The sequence below is a fragment of the Pleurodeles waltl genome, chromosome 1_2 (assembly GCF_031143425.1).
Source record: "Pleurodeles waltl isolate 20211129_DDA chromosome 1_2, aPleWal1.hap1.20221129, whole genome shotgun sequence".
Taxonomy (NCBI): Eukaryota; Metazoa; Chordata; class Amphibia; order Caudata; family Salamandridae; genus Pleurodeles; species Pleurodeles waltl.
Window position 1 is genome coordinate 92,512,062 of NC_090437.1, and position 25,423 is coordinate 92,537,484.

The window sequence follows — 25,423 nt, forward strand, 5'->3', positions numbered from 1 at the left end:
TTATATTTATTACCTTGTGTATTTATTTGTATTTATTGCTGCTATGCGCTTTTATGGCTCTTGTAGCCGAAATAAAGTTTCTTTGACTTGACTCATTGCTGTACAATCTCATAATTGTGGTATGAGACTCTCCGACTGTTCCAAACCAAAACCCTCTCTTTCAACCCTGAGAAAGAAGACGCAAACTGCACCCATCCCCCCAAGCTCCACAGAGGGCATCTTTTTTTAATCTGTAATGGTTTGGATACCTGGTCCTCCTTCCGCTTGTTAAGCATATAGGGCTCTGCTCACTGACACTGCAAAGGCACCACCCGGTAAAGAGCATACTCAATGCTGCAGCTTTTCTGGTGTGAAGAGGTCTGACAGGACTCCCTTGACTGTAACAGAACTCCACAAGTTTCCTCTACAACCGTTCAGTATGCTGCGTCACCTTCAAGACAGTGATGCTTATTAGCCTGACATGCTTGGGAAGCACTGGTGAATGCAATGTTTTTTGCAGCATCATCAGGCGTTAATTTAAAAAATGCAGAAAGAAGACAATGTGACAGGAGCTTTCCTGCAGTGTACAAAGAAACTGTGCCCCCGTTGGTAGACCGATCCAAAAAGCTTCCTGTCTTATTCTCATCTACATAGAACAGAAAGCACATCTAAAAAAGCAGCACCTCCTTGTATCATGTCGGATGATAATTGAAGAAACCGTGTCTTAGATTTTCTCCCTCTTTGGAACAAGAACGTCTTAGCTGTAGGGAACAAGAGCAGATAATCCTCTACAAATTAGCCCTAATGAAATACCATAATGCTAGCATAGAAACAAAGAGTCTGTTCTTTGTTGCAAAGGTTGAAGCGGCAAAGAATTATTTCAGTATAATCTTTCAAATCTCAAAAGATTTTCTGCATCCGAAAGGTCGTTTTCCGATCTCTATTCATCACAGGACCTTTGTGATGGACTGGCCGACTTTTTGGAGTATAAGATCATGACTATTTGTGCTGGTTTCACTCCTCCTGCTTAACCAGTGTCAGTGCTTGGCAAGATTCCATCGAACTGTCCTTTAGCAGCATCTGTTACAGAGTTTAGTTCCATCACCTTGGAGCAGTCGAAACAGGCTGTTATGCAATGTAAATCTGAATCTCCTTTAGAAACCTACCCCATCTAGGCGCTAAAGAAGGGTTTGCCTTAATCAGTCAGTCACTCCTCTTGGATCTTGTGCTGGATAATTGGAAGTTAGCCTTGGTTAAGCATTTCCTTAAGAAACCCAAATCTGACCCAAAGGCTCAGCTATCTGTTGGCCCATTTCATTTCTTCCTGCACTAGTTAAAGTATTAGAAAAACTGGTTAATGTCCAACTGGTCAATTTCTTAGAATCACATAAACCTTCTTAACTGTTTTCAAGCTGGTTTCAGACCTAGAATCTCTACTGAGTCCGCACTCCTCGAAGTAACCAAATCCCTTAAGCTGATGTTAGTGGAATTAATGCTCTGCTGATTCTTTTAGATATGTCGGTGGCCTTTGATACGATTTGCCATGATATTCTTCTTTAGCGTCTGGCAGAGGTAGGGGTTTGTGATTGTTCTTTGGCCTTGCTTCATTCTTTTTTAGAAAGCAAGTTATCTTGTCTGTGTCTTTTAGCTCAAAGGAGGAATTGCTTAGATCAAAGGAGGAATTGCTTAATTATGGTGTCCCCCAGGGCTTGTCACTTAGCCCAACTTTATCTAATATGTGAATGCCCCCCACCCCCCAAACCACCCCCCCATTACTCTCATAATTTGGTATCTCTACCATCTCTTAAGTTGATAATACACAACTAATTATTTACCTTGATAAGAATTCGACCGGCTCTGAATTAAATTTTAAAGACTGCCTTTCAGATGTTTTTACAGCAGATGAATGAAAATTTCCGAAAATGTATTGCAGATAAAACTGAAATGTTACCTTTTTGAATCAACAACCAGTCCTCTATCTCAAATCGGTGGCCAGACCACCATGATAGCACCCCCACCCTCGCTTACAAAGGTGGTGACAAATTGAGAGTCAAGTTCGATAATGATTTGATCCTGGAGCTACAGATTATACTCTTTATTTTGGCCAATCACATATCCTGTTTCATAACTAAGTTAGTTGATGGCCAGCAGCAGTCTTGTTTAAAATGGGCCTGTGCTTAAAGTTTATTGGGCGGTTAAGGCTCTCTAAACCTCTTTATCTGCTAGAATTGTAAGCATGGGGCAGATATCGGACAGCATTGCGCTCCAATGCGGTGCCTAGCAGGGTTGCCTCCTGTCACCGCTGCTGTTTGAGCTATATTTGAGGCCTTTATTCAGAGATTTAACTTTCTGAAAACGATTCCTACTTTGCATCTAAAGCAGTTTACCACTAAGGTGTTGGCCTATGTAGATAATATTGGCATGTTTTCCTAATCTTCTGTTCAGGCTTTATTTGGTATTGAATTGGCAGTGACTGACTTTGGCTTAGTATCTGGTTATAAAATAAAACATTGCCAAAACAATCAACTCTTCTGTGGTCCTTTCCAATGCTCGTGACGTGAGGGAAGCCACCTACTGTAGGAGGCTGGACTGGCTTGTAGTGAGTACCAAGGGGTACTTGCACCTTGCACCAGGCCCAGTTATCCCTTATTAGTGTATAGGGTGTCTAGCAGCATAGGCTGATAGATAATGGTAGCTTAGCAGAGCAGCTTAGGCTGAACTAGGAGACGTGTGAAGCTACTACAGTACCACCTAGTGTCATATGCACAATATCATAAGAAAACACAATACACAGTTATACTAAAAATAAAGGTACTTTATTTTTATGACAATATGCCAAAGTATCTTAGAGTGTACCCTCAGTGAGAGGATAGGAAATATACACAAGATATATATACACAATAGCAAAAATATGCAGTATAGTCTTAGAAAACAGTGCAAACAATGTATAGTTACAATAGGATGCAATGGGGAAACATAGGGATAGGGGCAACACAAACCATATACTCCAAAAGTGGAATGCGAACCACAATGGACCCCAAACCTATGTGACCTTGTAGAGGGTCGCTGGGACTATTAGAAAATAGTGAGAGTTAGAAAAATAACCCTCCCCAAGACCCTGAAAAGTGAGTGCAAAGTGCACTAAAGTTCCCCTAAGGACAAAAGAGTCGTGTTAGAGGAATAATGCAGGAAAGACACAAACCAGCAATGCAACAACTGTGGATTTCCAATCTAGGGTACCTGTGGAACAAGGGGACCAAGTCCAAAAGTCACAAGCAAGTCGGAGATGGGCAGATGCCCAGGAAATGCCAGCTGCGGGTGCAAAGAAGCTTCGACTGGACAGAAGAAGCTGAGGTTTCTGCAGGAACGAAAAGGGCTAGAGACTTCCCCTTTGGTGGACGGATCCCTCTCGCCTTGGAGAGTCGTGCAGAAGTGTTTTCCCGCCGAAAGGACGCCAACAAGCCATGCTACACGCAAATCGTGCGTTTGGCGTTTTTGGACGCTGCTGGGGCCCAGGAGGGACCAGGAGGTCGCAAATTAGACCTGAAGAGAGAGGGGACGTCGAGCAAGACAAAGAGCCCTCACTGAAGCAGGTAGCACCCGGAGAAGTGCCAGAAACAGGCACTACGAGGATGCGTGAACCGGTGCTCGCCGAAGTTGCACAAAGGAGTCCCACGTCGCCGGAGACCAACTTAGAAAGTCGTGCAATGCAGGTTAGAGTGCCGTGGACCCAGGCTTGGCTGTGCACAAAGGATTTCCGCCGGAAGTGCACAGGGGCCGGAGTAGCTGCAAAGTCGCGGTTCCCAGCAATGCAGCCCAGCGAGGTGAGGCAAGGACTTACCTCCACCAAACTTGGGCTGAAGAGTCACTGGACTGTGGGGGTCACTTGGACAGAGTCGCTGGATTCGAGGGACCTCGCTCGTCGTGCTGAGAGGAGACCCAAGGGACCGGTGATGCAGCTTTTTGGTGCCTGCGGTTGCAGGGGGAAGATTCCGTCGACCCACAGGAGATTTCTTCGGAGCTTCTGGTGCAGAGAGGAGGCAGGCTACCCCCACAGCATGCACAAGCAGGAAAACAGTCGAGAAGGCGGCAGGATCAGCGTTACAGAGTTGCAGTAGTCGTCTTTCTACTATGTTGCAGGTTTGCAGGCTTCCAGCGCGGTCAGCAGTCGATTCCTTATCAGAAGGTGAAGAGGGAGATGCAGAGGAACTCGGCTGAGCTCATGCATTCGTTATCTAAAGTTTCCCCAGAGACAGAGACCCTAAATAGCCAGAAAAGAGGGTTTGGCTACTTAGGAGAGAGGATAGGCTACTAACACCTGAAGGAGCCTATCAGCAGGAGTCTCTGACGTCACCTGGTGGCACTGGCCACTCAGAGCAGTCCAGTGTGCCAGCAGCACCTCTGTTTCCAAGATGGCAGAGGTCTGGAGCACACTGGAGGAGCTCTGGACACCTCCCAGGGGAGGTGCAGGTCAGGGGAGTGGTCACTCCCCTTTCCTTTGTCCAGTTTCGCGCCAGAGCAGGGGCTAAGGGGTCCCTGAACCGGTGTAGACTGGCTTATGCAGAATTGGGCACATCTGTGCCCAACAAAGCATTTCCAGAGGCTGGGGGAGGCTACTCCTCCCCTGCCTTCACACCATTTTCCAAAGGGAGAGGGTGTCACACCCTCTCTCAGAGGAAGTTCTTTGTTCTGCCATCCTGGGCCAGGCCTGGCTGGACCCCAGGAGGGCAGCTGCCTGTCTGAGGGGTTGGCAGCAGCAGCAGCTGCAGTGAAACCCCAGGAAGGGCAGTTTGGCAATACCAGGGTCTGTGCTACTGACCACTGGGATCATGGGATTGTGCCAACTATGCCAGGATGGTATAGAGGGGGCAATTCCATGATCATAGACATGTTACATGGCCATATTCGGAGTTACCATGGTGAAGCTACATATAGATAGTGACCTATATGTAGTGCACGCGTGTAATGGTGTCCCCGCACTCACAGAGTTCAGGGAATTGGCTCTGAACAATGTGGGGGCACCTTGGCTAGTGCCAGGGTGCCCTCACACTAAGTAACTTTGCACTTAACCTTTACCAGGTAAAGGTTAGACATATAGGTGACTTATAAGTTACTTAAGTGCAGTGTAAAATGGCTGTGAAATAACGTGGACGTTATTTCACTCAGGCTGCAGTGGCAGGCCTGTGTAAGAATTGTCAGAGCTCCCTATGGGTGGCAAAAGAAATGCTGCAGCCCATAGGGATCTCCTGGAACCCCAATACCCTGGGTACCTCAGTACCATATACTAGGGAATTATAAGGGTGTTCCAGTAAGCCAATGTAAATTGGTAAAAATGGTCACTAGCCTGTTAGTGACAATTTGGAAAGAAATGAGAGAGCATAACCACTGAGGTTCTGATTAGCAGAGCCTCAGTGAGACAGTTAGTCACTACACAGATAACACATTCAGGCACACTTATGAGCACTGGGGCCCTGGGTTACCAGGGTCCCAGTGACACATACAACTAAAACAACATATATATAGTGAAAAATGGGGGTAACATGCCAGGCAAGATGGTACTTTCCTACACCTACCCGGAGACATGCCTTTCTACGTGCAAAGAGCATGTCAGTGAGCGTAATTACATGTGGTTATATTATGAATCAATGGCATTATTTCTGAAATGAGACAGACTTTAGCTAAGCTTGATTGACTGTTGCAATCTTATTAAAATGACCATTCCTCCACTGTTTTTAGATTTTTTTAGTCCATATCATCACATCTTCCTAAACAGTACTTTAAAATGGTAGAAACCAGTTGCTGCGTTACAGCATCCGCTATCTGTAACTTCCTCGTAATATGAGCGGTTTAGGTCTTCCTTTCTTTTGGTTGTATTTTCTCTCTTCTATCATATTTCGTCTCAGGGTTGTCGTTGGAAAACCGAATGGCTGATGTCCTATCTATATCCAGAGTACCAGGTTTTCAGTTACGTGCTAACGCAGGTGACAGGCTTGATTGACAGAGTTTACTTCCAACGCACAAGGTAAGACCCTGGAGGTGTTTTATAGGGTTTGGGATGCAATAAAAACATACTGTTGGATCTCTGTCTTTAATAAGTTTACCTCTCTTGGGCGCAGTCCCAATTTACCGGTAGTATTGCAAGAGGGGTATCCACATTGTTGACACAATATCAACATTAAGCTATTTGTTGATGGTGTGTTTCATCCTTTCGAGGCAATTCAGAGTCCGCATGGGACAAGTAGGCAGGACCTCTAACTTAGGGATTTTTATGAGTCACTTGTCTGCCAAGGATCTTTCAGTGTGCCCCAAACCATTTGTGGAGCAATTTTATCACCTATCTAGACAAAAGATAATTGTTATTCTGTGCAATGATTTTCTCTCTTTAAACCCCAGATCACAATACTTACAACAGCTGGCAGAGAAGTGGACCAAGAACTTAAGGTAGCTGGTGACCGAAGGGGAGATTCATCTTAGTGTTCAGTTGGCCCAAGGCATACTCAGTGTGTCTCGGCTGAAGGCACATTTTTTAAAGAAATTGTTTGATGGCTATTATACACCATATAGATTGTTTAAAATGGGCCCCCGGCAAGGCTCTGATTCCTTTAGGTGTGTGATGCCAGCCGCTGATGCTACTCACATTTTAGTCACTTGCCCTTCCTTTAGGCCATACTAGATTTCGGTTTTCTATAGTCTAAAGACTTTCTTCCACGGTAATGCTGTTTGCAATCCGAGGCTAATTATGATGGGCCACAGCGTCTACTCGAAACAATCTGGCACTGATTTATTTCTGTACAATTAGTTTCCAGACTGGGTATTACTAGGGCATGACTACGGTGCGAAGCACCTGGTCCCAGGGCTTGCCGGCATGAGTTTCTCTCCTGTAGGCTGGAACCTACAATTATTCACTCCAACCCGAAGAGACGTAAATTGAGGAAATTGTGGGCCCGTGTGGGGAAGGCTTTGCTCTGGTTATGCCCGACTACCTCTCCAGGATACTAAATAAATATTTCAGCAACTATATGGGTTTTGCGGGTTTTATACATTTTACCACTGCTTAATAATGGCCTGGAGACATATTTGAATGTGCTCTTTTGTTTTACCTGTTTCCTACTTGTTTCATGCGTATAAAAAAGAAGCCACAGGAGGAACAAAGTGCGGCAAGACTGGTACTCCACTCCCTCGTCAAAGCTCCATCGCAGAGTTTGCGGGAGCTCCATTAGTTGCCAGGTGGTGAACAAATTATTTTTATAGTTTTAGCTGTGATGTACAGGACTTGTTCTCAACGTTGAGATCTGTCTGTATTAATCTTCTAGCTATCGCAAAGTTCAGATTACAAACGAGGGGGGTGGGTTCTATATCTGTCCTTGGGGCAAAGGCATGGAATAGGCTTCCTCTCGCTCTAAAGCAAGCTTGCACCGTTCAGGAAGGTTCTGAAAACATGGCTGTTTACTCAACCTTAAGTGTTTGTTTTCTGGAAGGACAGGTTTATTTCTTTTGTTTCAGTGTTGTGAGCGCGGAGATGCCTCTCAAGGTGGTTGTTGTGCCTTACAAATGGCAAATTAATTCATTCATCCTTCCATCTCTCATTCTCCCTACGCTCCCATCTTTTATAGCTAGTTTGCACTATGGAAGGACCTTCACATACATACTTTGCTATACCATAGTGGGCTTAAGGCAGTACATCTGCTGGAAGAATCAAAGAGGTTCCTTTTACTCATTCATGACCGATTTTGGTGAATTGGGCTTAGAGAACTTCCCCGCACAGCCCAGATTTAAATTTATGTGCATAAGCTGCAAAACCCGTCTTCCTGAACAGCTCCGATTTATTTGCTGAAAGGTAGGAACATGTAATTCTTTCCGACCGTCCTGTTAATGTTCCTGTATTGACCAGTGATAACAAGGGTGCCACTGATCTCTGAGTGTCATGAATGATCCAGATGCAGTTCTATAGCCTCAAATATGCTATAATATGTCAGCTGGCATTAAAGACAACAGCACCTGAATGTTGTTTACAGACGTCTACCGTATATTCATTATTGTTGTAAGGCAGACCATTTTTTCAGTTCTGACATGAGATACATGTATATAGCTTAGTGGCCAGTTTTGAGTTGTTACAAGATGATGCTTTAGACATATTAAGAAAATAAACTAGAGATGGTCTCAGGTTCTTTCATTTGTTTTTTTATTCATATTGCCTTCGAAGTTAGTAATTGTTTTGCACTTGTTTTCCGTTATTTATATATATATATATATATATATATATCACAAATCTCTAAAACTGCTATTCTTCTTTACATAAACGCAGCGTAAGGCAGTAGAGATATCTTATAAAGTTAAGACTGTGCTAATGTGTTTTATGTTTCAGTAATATTGACTTCTTAATGATTACCTTCATCTTTAACAGGTGGTTGAACTGCAGAACAGGTTGTCTGAAGAATCAAAGAAAGCAGACAAATTAGATTTTGAATATAAAAGATTAAAAGAAAAGGTCGACAGTCTGCAGAAAGAAAAGGATGTAAGTGTAACATCTGCTTTTCAAAATATTATATTATCACGCATTGTTTATATTTTTTGTATTTGAAATTTATACGAACATTATGTGCACTCGTTTTGTAAAAACGATTGAAACATCGGAACGAGGTGCACTGGATATACTTCATAATCACCAATGGTGCACATGTTGTTGTGGTTACTGTTAACTGCTCATGAGCATCTGTATAGTTGTACTTTTAAGGGTATCATAATTGTAAGCCTAGCATGTGCAAGATGGAGGCTCTATGCTGTCCAAATAGGATGGCATGGATAGCACCATGCCCCATTTTGTCCTCTTCTTCCCAAGTTTCTTTGATCCAGGGCTTTTCTGAGTGGATAACTGCCTAGGTAGGCCCCTGCAGATTGAGACAATCAAGGGCAGTGCCCCCTATGATGCGCTCATGAAATGAGGCTAGCAGTACCCTTCCCAGGCACCCTTGTCAGAGCACCTGGGTTGTTTGTAACTTCAATGATGCATGGATCTATTTGCAGGGGGCTTCTACCCACTGCCATGACATAAAAATATAAGCTGGATCTTCAACCCATGTTACGGAATATCTTAGTACACATATCTACCAGGGTCTTTCTGCTGTTGTTGGTGCTTCCGGAACGCAGAGCTGAGTGCTGACTGTTCTCTTGTTTGGGAACTAGTCTTAAGTCTGCTAATGTTTCTGCTGACCTTTCTTCCTGCTATTGCTGACCTTGCCTGACTAGAAGCCTCCAGCCATGTTAAATTCGAATGTGTGGCACAACCCTTTACACGTGTTTCTACCCATTGCTGGATATGGGATCCTAGCTGTCTCATGAAACAGCTTTTAGAAGTGGATGGGAGCCGATTGGTGACTTTGACTCATAAGCACATTCTCTCCATGAACCACCTTTTGTTGTTTTATTCTCAATGGACTCTTCCTATTGTGAAGGTCCAGCACCCTGTTGCCCTGCATGCTAAATGGATCAAGACGGTTTTGCTTGGTCCAGTCTGAGCCTTTTTGTCAGTGGGTTTGCATGGTGTATGTAACCTGTGTGTCCGATTGCAATATCCCTCCTTCATCAAGGCTGGTTCCTTACTTAAAGAGAATGGTTCCACAAATGCTAATCCTTTTTGGACTCAAGATCTTGAGATGTTTCTATTTTAGGGTAAACACCCAAATTCTAATCTGAGAATTAAGCTTTTCGTAGACCCTGTAGCTCACCTTCTGGACCTCTGTTCATTCCTTTGGCCATATCTGCTGCACTGTATTTCCTTTACCTCTGTTTCCCTTTTTTTCAGCTTTTCTTGTTTACTGTGTTCGTGATTTAAGCACTTGCAAACTGTAATAAAGTAACTCAGTTTGGCAGACGGAATAGACAGTCAATTTTGCAATATTGTGTTGGTGGTTGGATAAAGTTTACGAATGATGTGAGCGTTGATTGAACCATTCATCCATTAAAGTGACTGCTACTTTTTGCGTTTGCTTTGTTTTTAGAAATATTCTGTGTTTACTATTATCCCACTGTAGTACTTGATTCTAAGTTTTCCCGCTTTACTTTTCGGTCCTTCTTTCCACTTTAAACACGTGTATATTTTGACATATTAAAGTTATGAACCTAGGCATGACCATTGTGTTAGTGATGATTGTCTTGTAATGTACACCACAACCTTTTAGCTGGGCATTCACTGCGCATCAACAGAGAGAGCAAGGAGGCTTGGGGATTCCATTTCTTTCGCATATGAAATAGCAGGTGTTCTACTTAGTAGGGAAGACAACAATCTTTCCTTGATACCGTTTTTTCTTTGGTCTCTGCAACTGCAGGGAATTTGAGGGTGGAAGGGTGCTGGCCAGTGTGGAAAGCTGACTCTCTGAAAAACCCTTTTTCAGACATATGAATTGGATGCAGGAATCTTGAAATAGTCCAGAACTTTGATTTGCCAGTTGACTCCGATAGGAAGCATAAGTGGGCCACTCTTTCTCTCTCATTGATGTACTCAGCAAGGTATTTAGTTAGTACATGTTTTTTTCTGGTAGTATGATTTGTCTGGCATCTTCCTCGGGTACCCCAAGAGTGATTTCTGAAACAAATGGTTCTAGTTTTCTTACAAATGTGGAATTCCAAGAATAAATGTGAACAAACTTGTTGATTTCTACTTCAATTATTTTATTTGGATGAAAGTAGGGTCTTATTTGTAAAATGAACAGTGGGTCCTGCAAAAGAGCCTAAATTGTAAGAGATGTGTTGCCAGAAGTGAGTGGAGAGTTTTAATTACTGGTTAATATGTCACGTGTTAAGAGGGTGCCATATTGGGCACTTTTTGCAAGAGAAAGATAGGTTCGCTGGAGGGTTCTTATATACAAACAAACTAATTTTATGACAATAGAAAAACCATATCAAAGAATTAACAAACTTGTTCAATGTACAACACATGAATGGTTTGGAGTGTTGCACATGATTGACTAGGTTCTGTATCTACAAAATTTAGCTTTGTCTAAAATTTCAGACTTCATATTTGCTTTTTTCAAGCCACTGTCATAAACTGGGTGGTCCAGGGAATAACATGTAGTGGAGGAACTTCCAAACAATGTGCCCATTCAGAATTTTAGTTGTGAACATTGTAATTGTTAAAGGGAGGTTTAATATTTAAACAAAAGTTTCAATTATCGTTATGCCAGAGTCCGTATGTCTGGAAAAACTATAGATTGTTTAAGGACTGAATCTATCAAATCTTTTCTGCCAGAACTCTTGAGATCAAGAGAGACCTTTATTTTCCCTAAAGTGGCTGCCTCCTCATCAAGCTCCCTAGGTGCAATTGAAGAAATCAAACTAAAAGCACCCATGTTCTACATAAACAAGGTGATGAAAATAGAACTCCCATCCTATTCGAAGAAGTTTGAACACTGTGAAACTTGCCAGACAGTCTGCCAGTGGAACACTTGCCAGGTGTGAACAGCACATTTCTGGCTGGACACCATTAGCAGACTGGGGAGATGATATCATAAATTAGAACTAGAATCCTCCAACCACAGAACGTTTTTCAACATTTGGTGACCTTAATATGTAAACCTATTTGCAATGTAGTCGGAAGTAAATGCTAGTAAAAAAGAAAGTTTATGTCAGGCTAAAAGAAATGATAGATTTAAAACTGCACTCACAGGCTGAAATGACAGGCCTGGGACACTGTTTACAGTGCTACTTTACATGATGGCACAATGAATGCTGTAGCCCACAAGCAGCATTCAGTTCCTTATACTAGAGACTTATAAGTAAATTAAATGTACCAATCAGGTGTATACCAAATGTATCATGCTTGGAAGGGAGAGCACAAACACTTTAGCACTGGTTTGCAGGAAACATGTGCAGTCATAAACCCAACAAAAATGGGTTTAGCCAAAATAGGGTAGTGAAGGCAAAAATCTGGGGGAATTCCACACATAAGATGATCATTTCCAGAGACTAAAAAACTTTCGTTTTATGGTCACAAACATATCAGCCCAGACAGTGGGCATGAATGAGTTTTCAGCAGTGTTTGCAGCTCACTTCTCGGTTTCCATAAAAATGTCAGGTAATGTGCATGGGAAAATGATCCTCTGATACGTTCTTTCACTATGTTTTATAGAAAGTAATGCTGTGGTACATGTATGTCTTAATGTCAAAATGGTTGAAAGGTGGACTCTTATGGAACCATATTTGTGACCAGAATTTAGCAAGAGTTAAGTAAGTAGAAGGAGAAATTTGAAAACAGAGCAGGTGATGACGATGCTGTGCTCTCTTTGAATTGAAAAGCTGTCATTGAGCTATGCAGGTCTTGGCTTTGCATAATACTCGAGCAAGAACTCTTCCATATTCTGGTTAAGTGTCTAGAGTGCAAATTTTAGGAGCACTGGGGCCACACTGTCAAGCTGATTGATGAGCAAGTTACTTACACCTTTGCTAATGTCTTCGCCTTATCTGGTAGAGACTATATCTAGCTGCAGATACCTTACCTTCGAATTTCCCAGGCGTCAGTCGGGATCCAGAAGGTTTTAGCAAGCAGTACCTCAGCGCGCCTTCAGGTGGCTTTGATCGGCTATGCCAGCAGAGTTGAGTCATGAAGTGCACCGACCACTGGTGTGAACAACTAGTGCCCTGGAAGGGGTCAGCCCTATCCCTGGAAATCCATTTGGAGAGCAGGAAGCGTGGGTGGGTCGTAAGGAAGCTGCAGCTAGATATAGTCTCTACCAGATAAGGCGTTACTGAAGTTAATTAGCTTGTTCATCTGATAAAGCCTTCTAGCTGAGGAGGCTAGAACCTCAGGAGTGACTCCAAGGGTCAGTTGTTTGACCTTCTGTTTGGGCTTCAGAGACACAACAAGGTTCCAGGGGCCTTCCCTGTTTTCCATTTGATCAGACCCAAATGAACCTGTCCTGGTTCCTTCTGCTGGCCTCTGTGTGAATGAGTTCTGACATCCAAGTACTGTCCTCAAGGTTCTGGACCCTTGGCTGGCATCAGTGTGTACTTCTCCCTGCTTAACTGAAGGTTACACTGGACCTGATACAGAGCCTAGCAAAGTTAGACAGCTCCGAATTGAAAGCTTCACCAGAACTGATGCTCAGTTATGCAGAGCTCTGCTAAACTGCACATCTCCTGACTGGAAGCCTCACCAGATGTAATGCAGAAGCGACACAGAGAAACAGACCATAACCACAAAACTCCAGCTAAAGACTTCACAGAATGCAGCGCCACAGAGAACAGCAGAGTTGTGGACCTCCCAACTAAAATACTCTTTGAATCCAGCTTTGGAACCATGCAGAGCTCAGCAGAATCACGCCACACAATCAGGGCTCTAAAAAGTCAGAAGGTAATAGTTCCAGATCGATCTGGCCACATGGCCGGCCTGTGCTCTATTACGGTAGGCCTAAACTTGGGATTTTGTCCTGGGTGACTGGATATCATGTGTTTTTTTTTTTTTTTATATCATGAGACAACAAGGACCCTTTAGTAACCAATTCAAACCATAAACATCTCATCCCTCATATCACACCATGCAGCAAAAACCCATAATTGTTTTAGTCAAAATTCCTTTATTCCATATCCAAAATATATTATTTTCTCACATATATACAATATCTACAATCCCCCATTGTAAACCAATAAAAAAGGACAAACTAAGGTGCAAATAGATAAAGTGCTTGTGCAATAGAAAAGACAAAGATTAATTAATCTCCCACTCTAACAATTCAGAAAATAGACTTCGAAATTGTATATAGCAGCCTGTTGGTTGTTATTTTTAAAACATTGAATAACGTATTGTTTTAAGCAAGATTCCATCCCTAATTTAGTCCTTCAAGAGACAAAAACAAATCCAGGCTATAGCATCATCGTCGACGTTTCGACCCCCTCTACCTCTTGGGCCAGCTCCTGGCTCCACAACAGGTCTTCCTCAGGACTAGTCGACAGGGGACATCTAAAATGGATATCATGTGTTGGCGCATTGCTTGGTGTCATTTTATTTGTTGAAATTTGCTATATTTTTCTGATTTGGTTTGGGATTGTTCTTGTGTTGTGTTTTTCACTTTCTTACCGTTTGAGCACTGCATATATTACTTCTAAGTTAAACCTGACTGCTTTTGTGACAAGCTCCCAGAGGATTAAGCACAGGTTTATTTAGTGACTTTTGTGATTCACTTTGACAAGGATTCTGATTAATATTTGGGTTGGGTTCTCACTCCCCTAAGCTAGTACTCAATGTATTTACAGTGGGTTATAATGTCCTCAAGATAAAAGGATGAGATCCACACCTTCATGATCCAGGAACCTTTTCTTTGCTCTTACAAAGACAAGGTGTTCTCTGAAACCCCAAGTTCATTGTGAAGGTTCCTTCAGACTTTCACCTCAATGAGCCTTTTATTCTGTGATCTTTCTTTCTATATTTTAGCAATACAGCAAAAAAGGTCCTTCCACTAGTCTGTCTTGCTCTGCCTCACCATATGTATTGAACCAGCGACCACAAGATCCCAGACAAACTGCTTATTTACTTTCGTCACTTAAAAAAGCGACACCCTTTCTCGAACTAAGGATTTGCAAGGTGTGTTTCAGCCTGTATTCCATTCGGTCATGCTAAAGTCAACCATTCCACTGGCAGAATGCAGTCCATTCTATGAGCTGTTTTGTGCACAGTGACATTATATGCATGAGTGCCTCTACTTGACATCTGCAGAGCCCTCAAATGGAAGAATTAGTATGCTTTTACCGTGCTCTACTGCCTGCACAGGATTGTGATTCACAAATCTGCTGGACAAACGGTTTAATTTTGACCTGTGTCTTTAAGGGGAATTTACTTAGCCACCTACCCCTGGTCATGAATATTGTATAGATATTGTGTTATCTTCATGTTTAAATTTGGGCATTTTACAGTGAGTTGAATGTGCTACAAAATAAATATTTTTTGCCTAATAGCATACTTGCACTATTTACTTCTATTTATTAAATAACCTGTTCTACTGCCTTGACATTGACAAATGATTCATGCATCCAGTCTGCCAAAAATATAAAAGCTGGAGAACTGTATTTACAGGAAAGTGATCTTTTCATCCAGATCCTAGTGTTTTCCAAACACTTTAATGCAAGATGTAATTTCTAAATAGAACGTGCAAAGTCTTCAGCTCAAGGGTGTAAACCATAATTAAGTAAGGTTCACAACTTAGTATATTTTGACAATCACATATCTTTCGAGCTGGTAGACTTTGATAGGACTCAGTGTGGTTATTCATATTTTCTGCTCCAGTATTTATCCCTCACTACACCATAGGCATTTTTTTGGTTTGTCACCTTAGGCACCCTATTTTTGAGGACAATAAATGTTATTTAATATCTTCAACGTGTTTAGACTGAGGTATGAATTCCCAGGTAAGTTATGATGTATTTGAAAGAATCTCTATAGTGCGAAGAAGAATGATTTTCTCTCAAAGATGTACCCTACATGGGGTAGGTACCAGAGTTCTAACATTTATGCTTGTAATTGAATTCTTGTCCTTAGTGTCAGCAAATATTTGCTTGCTTACTGTACTGCATTTAGCAAGCAAATTTATCTTGCTAGAACCTCAATGCCAAGCTTAATATTGGTATCTGATTATTGCATTTAAGTTGTTTATAAAATTCATTGTTCTTTTATAGGTGCTATTGGTTATGGCGATCTTTCAGGCTGGTTACAATTAGCCTGAAATACCATCTGTGAAGGACAGCTATTGTTGAAGAATCTAATCTTCATCGGAGCTTCATTAATTGATTAGCCCCTTTTCTCTTCAGTAACAAGTGACCCCTTACAGCATATTGTTTCTAAAAAAAACAAAGTTGTTACTTAATCTCTATTATTTCTGAGAGTATTCTGTTGAAGCCCTATGAAGAATGCCTTCAGATCATTCAGAAAAGTAATCAGCATGTCACTGCATAACTACAGTCACAAGTACTGACTCCTCAGTTACCCTTCCAGTGGGTTCTATTGAATCCCTTCAAAGTTGTTGGTATGTAGCCATTACAGCAAGGTAACTAGCAATGACATCATCCAACAATTATTTAGTGTTTACCCAGGGAATCTCCAGTATTTCCTAATAATGGAAGCTAATTCTGCATGATTATTTGTAATGGCCGCTCAACATACTAGGGTGGTTGCCAGCATAAATGACAGGAAAAGCCTTACCATTGTGCAGTACCTCCACATGACTAAGAAATTAATGCCCTTAGCAACAAGTGCCTCACAGTACACCTTATATTAATAGTAATAATTCAGGCCAGTTCTGCATGAATTATCATTCAAACATCAGTTCTAAATATCTTTTTTTTGGAAATACAATAATTTTGTGTTCAAACATCAGCATAGAGTTTTCTGAAATTACATATTTTCAATCAAACTTACCTATCCCATTTTTGTTGAAGAAACTCAATGTCTCAAAGAAAACAATGTCTTTACTAGAAAAAATAAAATTTGTGCCTCAAAATACCTGTTTTCATTTTGTGTAAATGCATAGTCCTCTACCATCAACTTATCTTCATCATGTATTCAAGTGGGCACACTTCACTGGTTAGATTCTGACTTACATGTCTAGGTGTCACTGTCACAGGCCAGGGCTAGATACCAGAATATCAAAGATGCCTAGAATTTGCTGGAAAAAGCCCTCTGTTCTGTGAGGGCTGCAGGTGTTCCAACGCTGGGCAACAATATGCCGATATTGCTCACATTACAATCATGGCCATTCACCTGTTGTGACCACTGTTAAGAATGGCCAGAACTGGTCCAGCGGTGCTCCCATTATGCCATGATTACGTACAGGTGATCCACAAATTGACCCCTTATGATTTGGATCTGAAAGACACCAGACAGTTTTGTAGTCCCTGGCAATAGGTATGGCATTCAGAGATGTACACTCTCTGTTAAGAACACTATGTCAGGCACAAACACGTTCATGCATGTGCAGACACATGCACAGTTAAATACATACACCAAACCTACCCTGCTGAACAAGTGGACCTATTATCTGCCTCCTCGCTTGTTCCTGCCTCTACACTCTAGTTTCTGGGCTGCTCACCCAGACTTCAATTCTGTCTCCTGCTGCTCCACGCTTTGAAAGTACACTCAGGTTATGGAAACCAGTCTTCATACCAAGAGTTTAAAGAAGGTGATATTATTTGGTGGACATGGGTGTCTTTTTCTTACAAAACATTTTAGCCATCATATAGACGAGTGATATTGGTCTATAGGTTATAGATTTCGTTTCCACCACTTTTTTTGACTTGCCATTTTAGCAGCAGATGTACATGAAGGAGGAATCTTAGAGTTAACTAGTACTGCATTTGTTATTTGCATCAAAAAGGTACTCAGCTTTCAGTATCAGAAGGAGATATATATTGGTGCAGTTCCAGCCTCTAATAAAGCAAAGTGCAGGTAGTATGTTAACATTCTTACATAAGACATCAACCTCGGCAACATACCCAGGAGAAACAAAGGACAGGCAGTAGGTGAACATTCTTACACAAGGTATGAATGCCAACAACATACAGGAGAAACAGAGCAGTGTTTGCACAGTGGAATCGAAGAACTGAAAGAAGTACTGCACCCACCTATTTGCTGTGGCAAGACAGTAGGCAACTTAAAAAAAAGTATTTATCATAAGTTCCTTGGAGAAGTGTCATCAGTATTTGCTTCTTCATTCTGCTTTCATTCAAAGTTTAAAATATAAGGGTGCACTTCATTTCTTCTCACTATTGGAACACTTGATGATCTTTGGAGGTGCAGAACTTGTGCAATTTTTATAACATACCTAATTAAAAGAACAAGAGCTATAAGCTGGGTTCTGTATATAACTAGTATGTTGTGTTCTGTGAGTATGTGCATTAAAGGTTAGGCTGAGAACCACTGGGTCATAGGCATCCTCAAGCCTCAGGAATATACATTACCTCATTATAAAGTGACCAAGGGCTGGACCTTGTCCTTTCTGTAGGGTCAACACCAAACTTTGTGCCTTCCTCCTCATTTTCTGATCTTTTTTGTTGGCTTTTGAACTTTGGGCACTTTAGCACTGCTAACCAATGCTAAGGTGCATGTGCTTTCTGATTAAAGCATGATAACATTTGCTTATCCACGATTGCCATATTTAATTCACTTACATCTCTTGTAAAGAGCACTGCATGTGCCCAGGACCTGTAAATTAAAAGCTACTAGTGGGCCTGCAGCTCTGATTGAGCCATTCACTAATGTAGCACTGTAAATAGGCCTAAGGTTCGTATTGCAGAACCTGTGTGTGCAGTTTTAAGCTGCCATGTCGACCTGGCAAGTTAACCCTCTAGCCAGGCCCAAACGTAACTTTTTAATACATAGAAGTCACCCCTAAGGCAGGCCGTAGTGTATTTAAAACATATGACATGTACTTTTAAACTTTACATGTCTTAGTAGTGAAGAACTCTTACATTTGTTTTTCACTACTACAAGGCCTACCTCTCTCATAGGATAACAGTGAGACTACCTTATTACATTTTGTAGGTGTACTTTCTAATTGGGAAGCAATGGAACCCCCAAGGTTGGTGTCTCTGTAATCACAAATTAAAATCCCAATTTGTGGTGAAGTTGGATTTTAAATTGTAATTCTGAAAATGCCTCTTTTAGAAAGTTGGCATTTTCTTACTTTGACCATATGGTGCCTTCTGTTTGTCTCGGAAATACACATCCTGGTGAGTGACAGCTGGGTTGTTCTGTATTCCCTCCAGGGTGACACATACACATTTTCTGAAGTCTCAGGGACACAAAACACTTTCAACGCATCTGCTACACTCCCTGGATCAGTTTTCAATCAGCTCCTGACCCCCAAGAGGAGCCCCTCCACTCCTGGACCCTTGAAAGTGGTTTTGGGGCTTCTAAAATCAAGCTTTTGGGCTCTTTGTGACCGCAAATGGGCGTGCTTGCACCACAAGTTTCTCCTTGCACAGCAAGCATCACAAGGTTCCAGTCCACCCGTACTTGATGCCCGGCCGACTCTTTCCAACCACCGCCAGCGACACACTCCTTGCTCGCAGCAAACTTCTTTCCTCCGAATAGCACTCCACGCTCACCTTCTGAGAAGGTAACACTTCAGCGGCACTTGTCTGGGACTGTATCCGACCCACTTTTTATCGCGGTTAGCCTGAACTTTTGGTGTTCTCCCGGTGTAGCACAACCAGATACTCAAGGTTGGCGCTTTATGCTTTTAAGCACTATATTGTATTTTAATCTTTAAAAAATCATATTTCGACTTCCATCTATTGGATTTTTGTTGTTTTTTTGTCTTGTTAAGCTTTCTCTTTCTAACCAAGTGTGGTGTCTTTTTGTGTGGTGTTTTCACTGTTTTACTGTTCGATGTGTTGCACAAATACTTTACACTATGCCTCTTAAGTTAAGCCTGACTGATATGTGCCAAGCTACAAGAGGGTGAGCACAGGTTAATTTAGGGTGTGTATCTGGCTTACCTAGACTAGGATTGCGGTTCTTGCATACCTCTGCTAACCAGAAACCCAATTTCTAACACCAAATCTCAGCGTTAATGACAAAGTAATTCATAATTTCCTCAGACCACATCAAAATATATAATGTACAGAGATAGTCCCAACTGTTTACTCCTCATAATTAGTATTTAGTAATAATTTCTATGACATGGACTCCCTTCTCCATTAAATTTTGCTAATCCAAGTCTGTTTTGGAAATGTCTGTGCTTGGTCCTCATCTAATGTCATTATAGCCCCATAGATCATTTGACAGAGTCCTTGCGAGTAACAATACGAAAAAGGATAAGTTCTGCCGCTGAGTACATGCAATTATCCAGCGTCAAGTTGAAATATTTGAGCCCATATTATGAGCTCATGATAATGGAGACCTTTTATACCATTGAGGAGAATGCTGCATACTCAAGGACTTGTAATTTCTTTAGGCCCAGTATATAGGGAAACAACATATAGGGCCTGATTTGGATTTCGGTGGACGGGTTACTCCGTCACAACGGTAATGGATATCACATCTGCCTAGTTATGAATCCCATTATTTGATATGGGATTTATATTTGGACAGACAGGATATCTGTCACCTTTGTGATGGAGTAACCCGTCCATCAAAAAAACTAAATCGGGCTATAGTGTATTGGGATACTAGGCAGATGATGTCCAGGTCATCCAGTTTGATCCTAAACCTGCTACGCAGTATTTAAAGGTTGCATAATCCCCTATATGTGCAATATTCATACAATACAAAATCACCTCTATTGGAAATGTTTGAAACTCCCAATTGAAAAGACCAGCTGTGGCTTCATGGTTAACATGGCCAACAATGTACATTCAGGTTCTAACTTAATCTGTCGGCTGATATATGTTGACTGATACCGTCTGTGTTTTGAAATGTTCACATAAACTAGCTGTCTTTATAGCTAGCAAGAACAAATACCACTGGTATTTCCAGTGAGACTTTGAAACTGAACTGTTCCTTTAGGCTTACAGGTTCTCTATTCTAGGTTGTTGTGTGCTGTCCTATTTTTGTGTCTAGGCAACCAAATAGTTTGTCCTTTTAGAATGTAGTTTCACTTTTGTATAGAAGTACAAAAACAGAAAAATGCAAGCATTTCTGTAAGGAAACGCCTCTGTTTGCATGGTCATCCCCACGTTTTTGGAATTATGCTGCTTGGTTTTTGACTCTTGAGATTGCACTGAGGCCTGCAAACCAGACCTCAGTGCCAGTGTTCTAACCCCTTACATCCCTGCTACACAGATTGTGCCACCTTGTGTGTGACAAAGTGCAAAATGACTCCCAGCGTGCCACTCCACACTGGGAGAGCAGTAGTCACACTGCTAGCACCCATTTCACCCTGAACCTCAGATCATGTCAGAAATGGAACAAGGACCAAAGAAGGACTGCCCTGCTGACCAGGCGCTGCTCCTCTGTTGGGGTGGAGGAGCATCAACCCCCCCCGCCGCCAGCAGCAAACCTTTTAATACAAATCGATAATAAACTACGTGTTCGATGGCATCTGTTGCTGCAGATACACATGTTGTGCATAGTCCGCCATCTGGTGTTGGGTCGGAGTGTTACTAGTTGTTTTTCTTCGAAGAAGTCTTTCGAGTCACGAGACCGAGGGACTCCTCCTCTTTGCTTCCATTGCGCATGGGCGTCGGCTCCATCTTAGATTGTTTTTTTTCCGCCCTCGGGTTCGGACGTGTTCCTTTTCGCTCCGGGTTTCGGGACGGAAAGATAGTCAAAACTTCGAAAAATTACGTCGGTATTGTTTCGCTCGGGATCGGGATAGTTAGAATCAACACCGAATCGTGAAGAGCTCCGGTAGCCCTTCGGGGTAATTTCGATCCCCCGTCGGGGCCTGGTCGGCCCGACCGCGTGCAACATCGACACCGATGGAACGGACCCCGTTCCGATTCTGTCCTAAATGCCACAATAAATATTCATATACGGACCAACATTTGGTATGTAACTTGTGCCTGTCACCCGAGCACAAAGAAGAAACTTGTGAGGCCTGTCGTGCGTTCCGGTCCCGAAAAACGCTTCGTGACCGTCGAGCCAGAAGACTACAGATGGCGTCCACGCCGACAGAACACCGAGAGTTCGAGGAACAAGGAGAAGAGGAGGAAGCCTTCTCCATCCATGAAACGGACTCGGATGAATTTGACGTCGACGAAACTATGAGTAAGACGTCGAAAAGCACACAGCACAAGAAATCAGACAAGGCCCAGGGGACGCCACTGCCAACTGGCCATGGCTCAACCCATAAAGGTGACCGTCCATCGGCACCGAAAAAGGCCGAACTGGTGCCCAGATCGTCCGACTCGGGTCGAGACACAGGCACGCAACATTCTCAAGACCGAGAAAGTGTTGCCGAAAAAGATCGACGCCGAGAAGGCGGAGCCGACGCTGCTCGACGCAGAGACAGCGGCACCGAGGATGATCGACGCCGAGAAGGCTCGACTCTGAAAAAGAAGAGATTCGCCTCGGAGCCGAAAACAAAAAAGGACACTGTTTCGGTGCCAAAACAACCAGCAACCGAACCCACTACCGGCTCATATTCAGAGGAACATTCATTGTCCTCTCAAATGCGTAAACACAGGTTTGAAGAGGAGTTACAGACTACTGATGTAGACCATACACAAAAGAGGATCTTCATCCAGAGTGGAACAGGGAAGATTAGCACTCTTCCACTAATCAGGAGAAAAAGGAGACTAGAGTTCCAAACTGAACAACTAACACCACAAGCAAAGGTGGCAAAGAAAGCAACTCCGCCACCCTCTCCTCCACCTGTAACTCAGATATCACCGGCACAAACTCCGTCACATTCGCCGGCTCACACCACCATGAGCCAAGATGACCAAGATGCTTGGGACCTATACGACGCCCCAGTGTCAGACAATAGCCCAGAGTCATACCCTACCAAGCCCTCACCACCTGAGGACAGCACAGTGTATGCGCAGGTGGTAGCTAGGGCAGCAGAATTCCACAACGTGTCTTTACACACAGAACCTGTCGAGGATGACTTCCTTTTTAACACCCTCTCCTCCACCCATAGCAACTACCAAAGTCTGCCTATGCTTCCAGGAATGTTAAGGCACGCGAAGCAAATCTTCAAAGACCCTGTCAAGAGTAGAGCGATCACTCCAAGGGTAGAGAAAAAATATAAAGCACCTCCCACAGACCCTGCTTTTATCACCTCTCAGCTGCCACCAGACTCAGTCGTGGTAGGAGCAGCTCGCAAACGAGCCAATTCACACACATCGGGCGATGCACCACCCCCGGATAAGGAAAGCCGAAAATTCGACGCAGCTGGGAAAAGAGTCGCTGTACAAGCTGCAAGCCAGTGACGCATCGCAAACTCTCAGGCGCTACTAGCGCGTTATGACAGAGCCCATTGGGACGAGATGCAGCATCTCATCGAGCATCTACCCAAGGAATTTCAAAAGCGGGCAAAACAAGTGGTTGAGGAGGGACAAAACATATCCAATAACCAAATACGCTCCTCTATGGATGCAGCGGACACAGCTGCAAGAACAATAAACACTGCAGTAACCATCAGAAGGCACGCATGGTTACGCACATCTGGCTTTAAACCAGAAATACAGCAGGCAGTACTCAATATGCCGTTCAACGAACAACAATTGTTCGGACCAGAGGTTGACACGGCGATTGAGAAGCTGAAAAAGGACACTGACACAGCCAAGGCCATGGGCGCGCTCTACTCCCCGCAAAGCAGAGGCACTTTTGGCACCTTCCGTAAAACAACCTTCAGAGGGGGGTTTCGGGGGCAGGCCACACAAGCCAGCACCTCACAAGCAACACCGTCTACCTACCAGGGGCAGTACCAAAGGGGAGGTTTTCGGGGCCAGTACAGAGGGGGACAATTCCCGAGAAACCGGGGAAAATTTCAAAGCCCCAAAACCCCAACAACCAAACAGTGACTTACAAGTCACTCAACCCCTCCACATAACACCAGTGGGGGGGAAGTCTAAGTCAGTTTTATCAATCGTGGGTGGATATAACAACAGACACTTGGGTCTTAGCAATTACCCAACATGGTTATTGCATAGAATTTCTACAGATCCCTCCAAATATTCCACCAAAAACACAAAAGATGTCAAAACAGCATTTAGACCTCCTAGAAATAGAAGTTCAAGCACTACTGCAAAAAGAAGCAATAGAACTGGTACCATGTACAGAAATAAACACAGGGGTCTATTCACTGTACTTTCTAATACCCAAGAAGGACAAAACACTGAGGCCAATCTTAGATCTCAGAATACTAAACACCTACATCAAATCAGACCACTTTCACATGGTCACGCTACAAGAGGTGTTACCACTGCTAAAGCAACAAGATTACATGACAACCTTAGATCTCAAAGACGCGTATTTCCACATACCGATACATCCTTCGCACAGGAAATACCTAAGGTTTGTATTCAAACCAGTACACTATCAATTCAAAGTCTTACCGTTCGGTATAACAACCGCACCAAGAGTATTTACCAAATGCCTAGCAGTAGTGGCCGCACACATCAGAAGGCAGCAAATACACGTATTCCCGTATCTAGACGATTGGCTAATCAAGACCAACTCGCTGACAAAGTGCTCACAACACACAGAGTATGTCATACAAACCCTCTACAAACTCGGGTTCTCCCTCAACTACACAAAATCACACATTGTGCCGTGCAAAATACAGCACTACTTAGGAGCGGTAATCAACACAACAAAAGGATTAGCCACTCCGAGTCCACAAAGGGTTCAAAATGTTCACAAGGTCATACAGGCCATGTATCCAACACTAAGAATACAGGCAAAAGTGGTTTTAAAACTCCTAGGCATGATGTCCTCATGCATAGCCATTGTCCCAAACGCAAGACTGCACATGAGGCCCTTACAACAGTGCCTAGCATCACAATGGTCACATGCACAGGGTCACCTTCTAGATCTGGTGTTAATAGACCGCCAAACATACATCTCGCTTCTATGGTGGAACAGTACAAATTTAAACAAAGGGCGGCCATTCCAAGACCCAGTGCCACAATACGTAATAACAGATGCTTCCATGACAGGGTGGGGAGCACACCTCGATCACCACAGCATCCAAGGACAATGGGACGTACATCAAACAAAACTGCATATAAATCACCTCGAATTACTAGCAGTATTCCTGGCGCTAAAAGCATTTCAACCCATCATAACCCACAAATACGTTCTTGTCAAAACAGACAACATGACAACAATGTATTACCTAAACAAGCAAGGGGGAACACACTCGACACAGCTATGTCTCCTAGCACAAAAGATATGGCAATGGGCAATTCACAACCACATTCGCCTAATAGCACAGTTTATTCCAGGGATCCAAAATCAACTAGCAGACAATCTCTCTCGAGATCACCAACAGGTCCACGAATGGGAGATTCACCCCCAAATCCTAAACACTTACTTCAAAATTTGGGGTACACCGCAAATAGACCTATTTGCAACAAAAGAGAACGCAAAATGCCAAAACTGCGCATCCAGGTACCCACACAGACAGTCTCAAGGCAATGCCCTATGGATGAACTGGTAAGGGAAATTTGCATATGCTTTTCCCCCTCTCCCTCTCCTTCCATATCTAGTAAACAAATTGAGTCAAAACAAACTCATATTAATAGCACCAACATGGGCAAGACAACCTTGGTACACAACACTACTATACCTGTCAGTAGTACCACACGTCAAGTTACCCAACAGGCCAGATCTGTTAACACAACACAAACAGCAGATCAGGCATCCAAACCCAGCATCGCTCAATCTAGCAATCTGGCTCCTGAAATCCTAGAATTCGGACATTTAAACCTCACTCAAGAATGTATGGAAGTCATAAAACAAGCTAGAAGACCATCCACTAGACACTGCTATGCAAGCAAATGGAAAAGGTTT

At 42.9% G+C, this 25,423-nt stretch overlaps 1 protein-coding gene across 2 annotated transcripts in view; it reads left to right on the top strand.

Annotated features, from left to right (window-relative positions):
• Nucleotides 1–25,423, top strand: part of LOC138297109 (protein Hook homolog 3) — an 803,252-nt gene that overhangs the window by 396,377 nt on the left and 381,452 nt on the right. For both annotated transcript variants that reach the window (XM_069236612.1, XM_069236608.1), the window contains exon 12: nt 8,384–8,494. In XM_069236612.1, the coding sequence (XP_069092713.1) occupies nt 8,384–8,494 (111 nt within the window). The remainder of the gene's footprint in view (nt 1–8,383; nt 8,495–25,423) is intronic.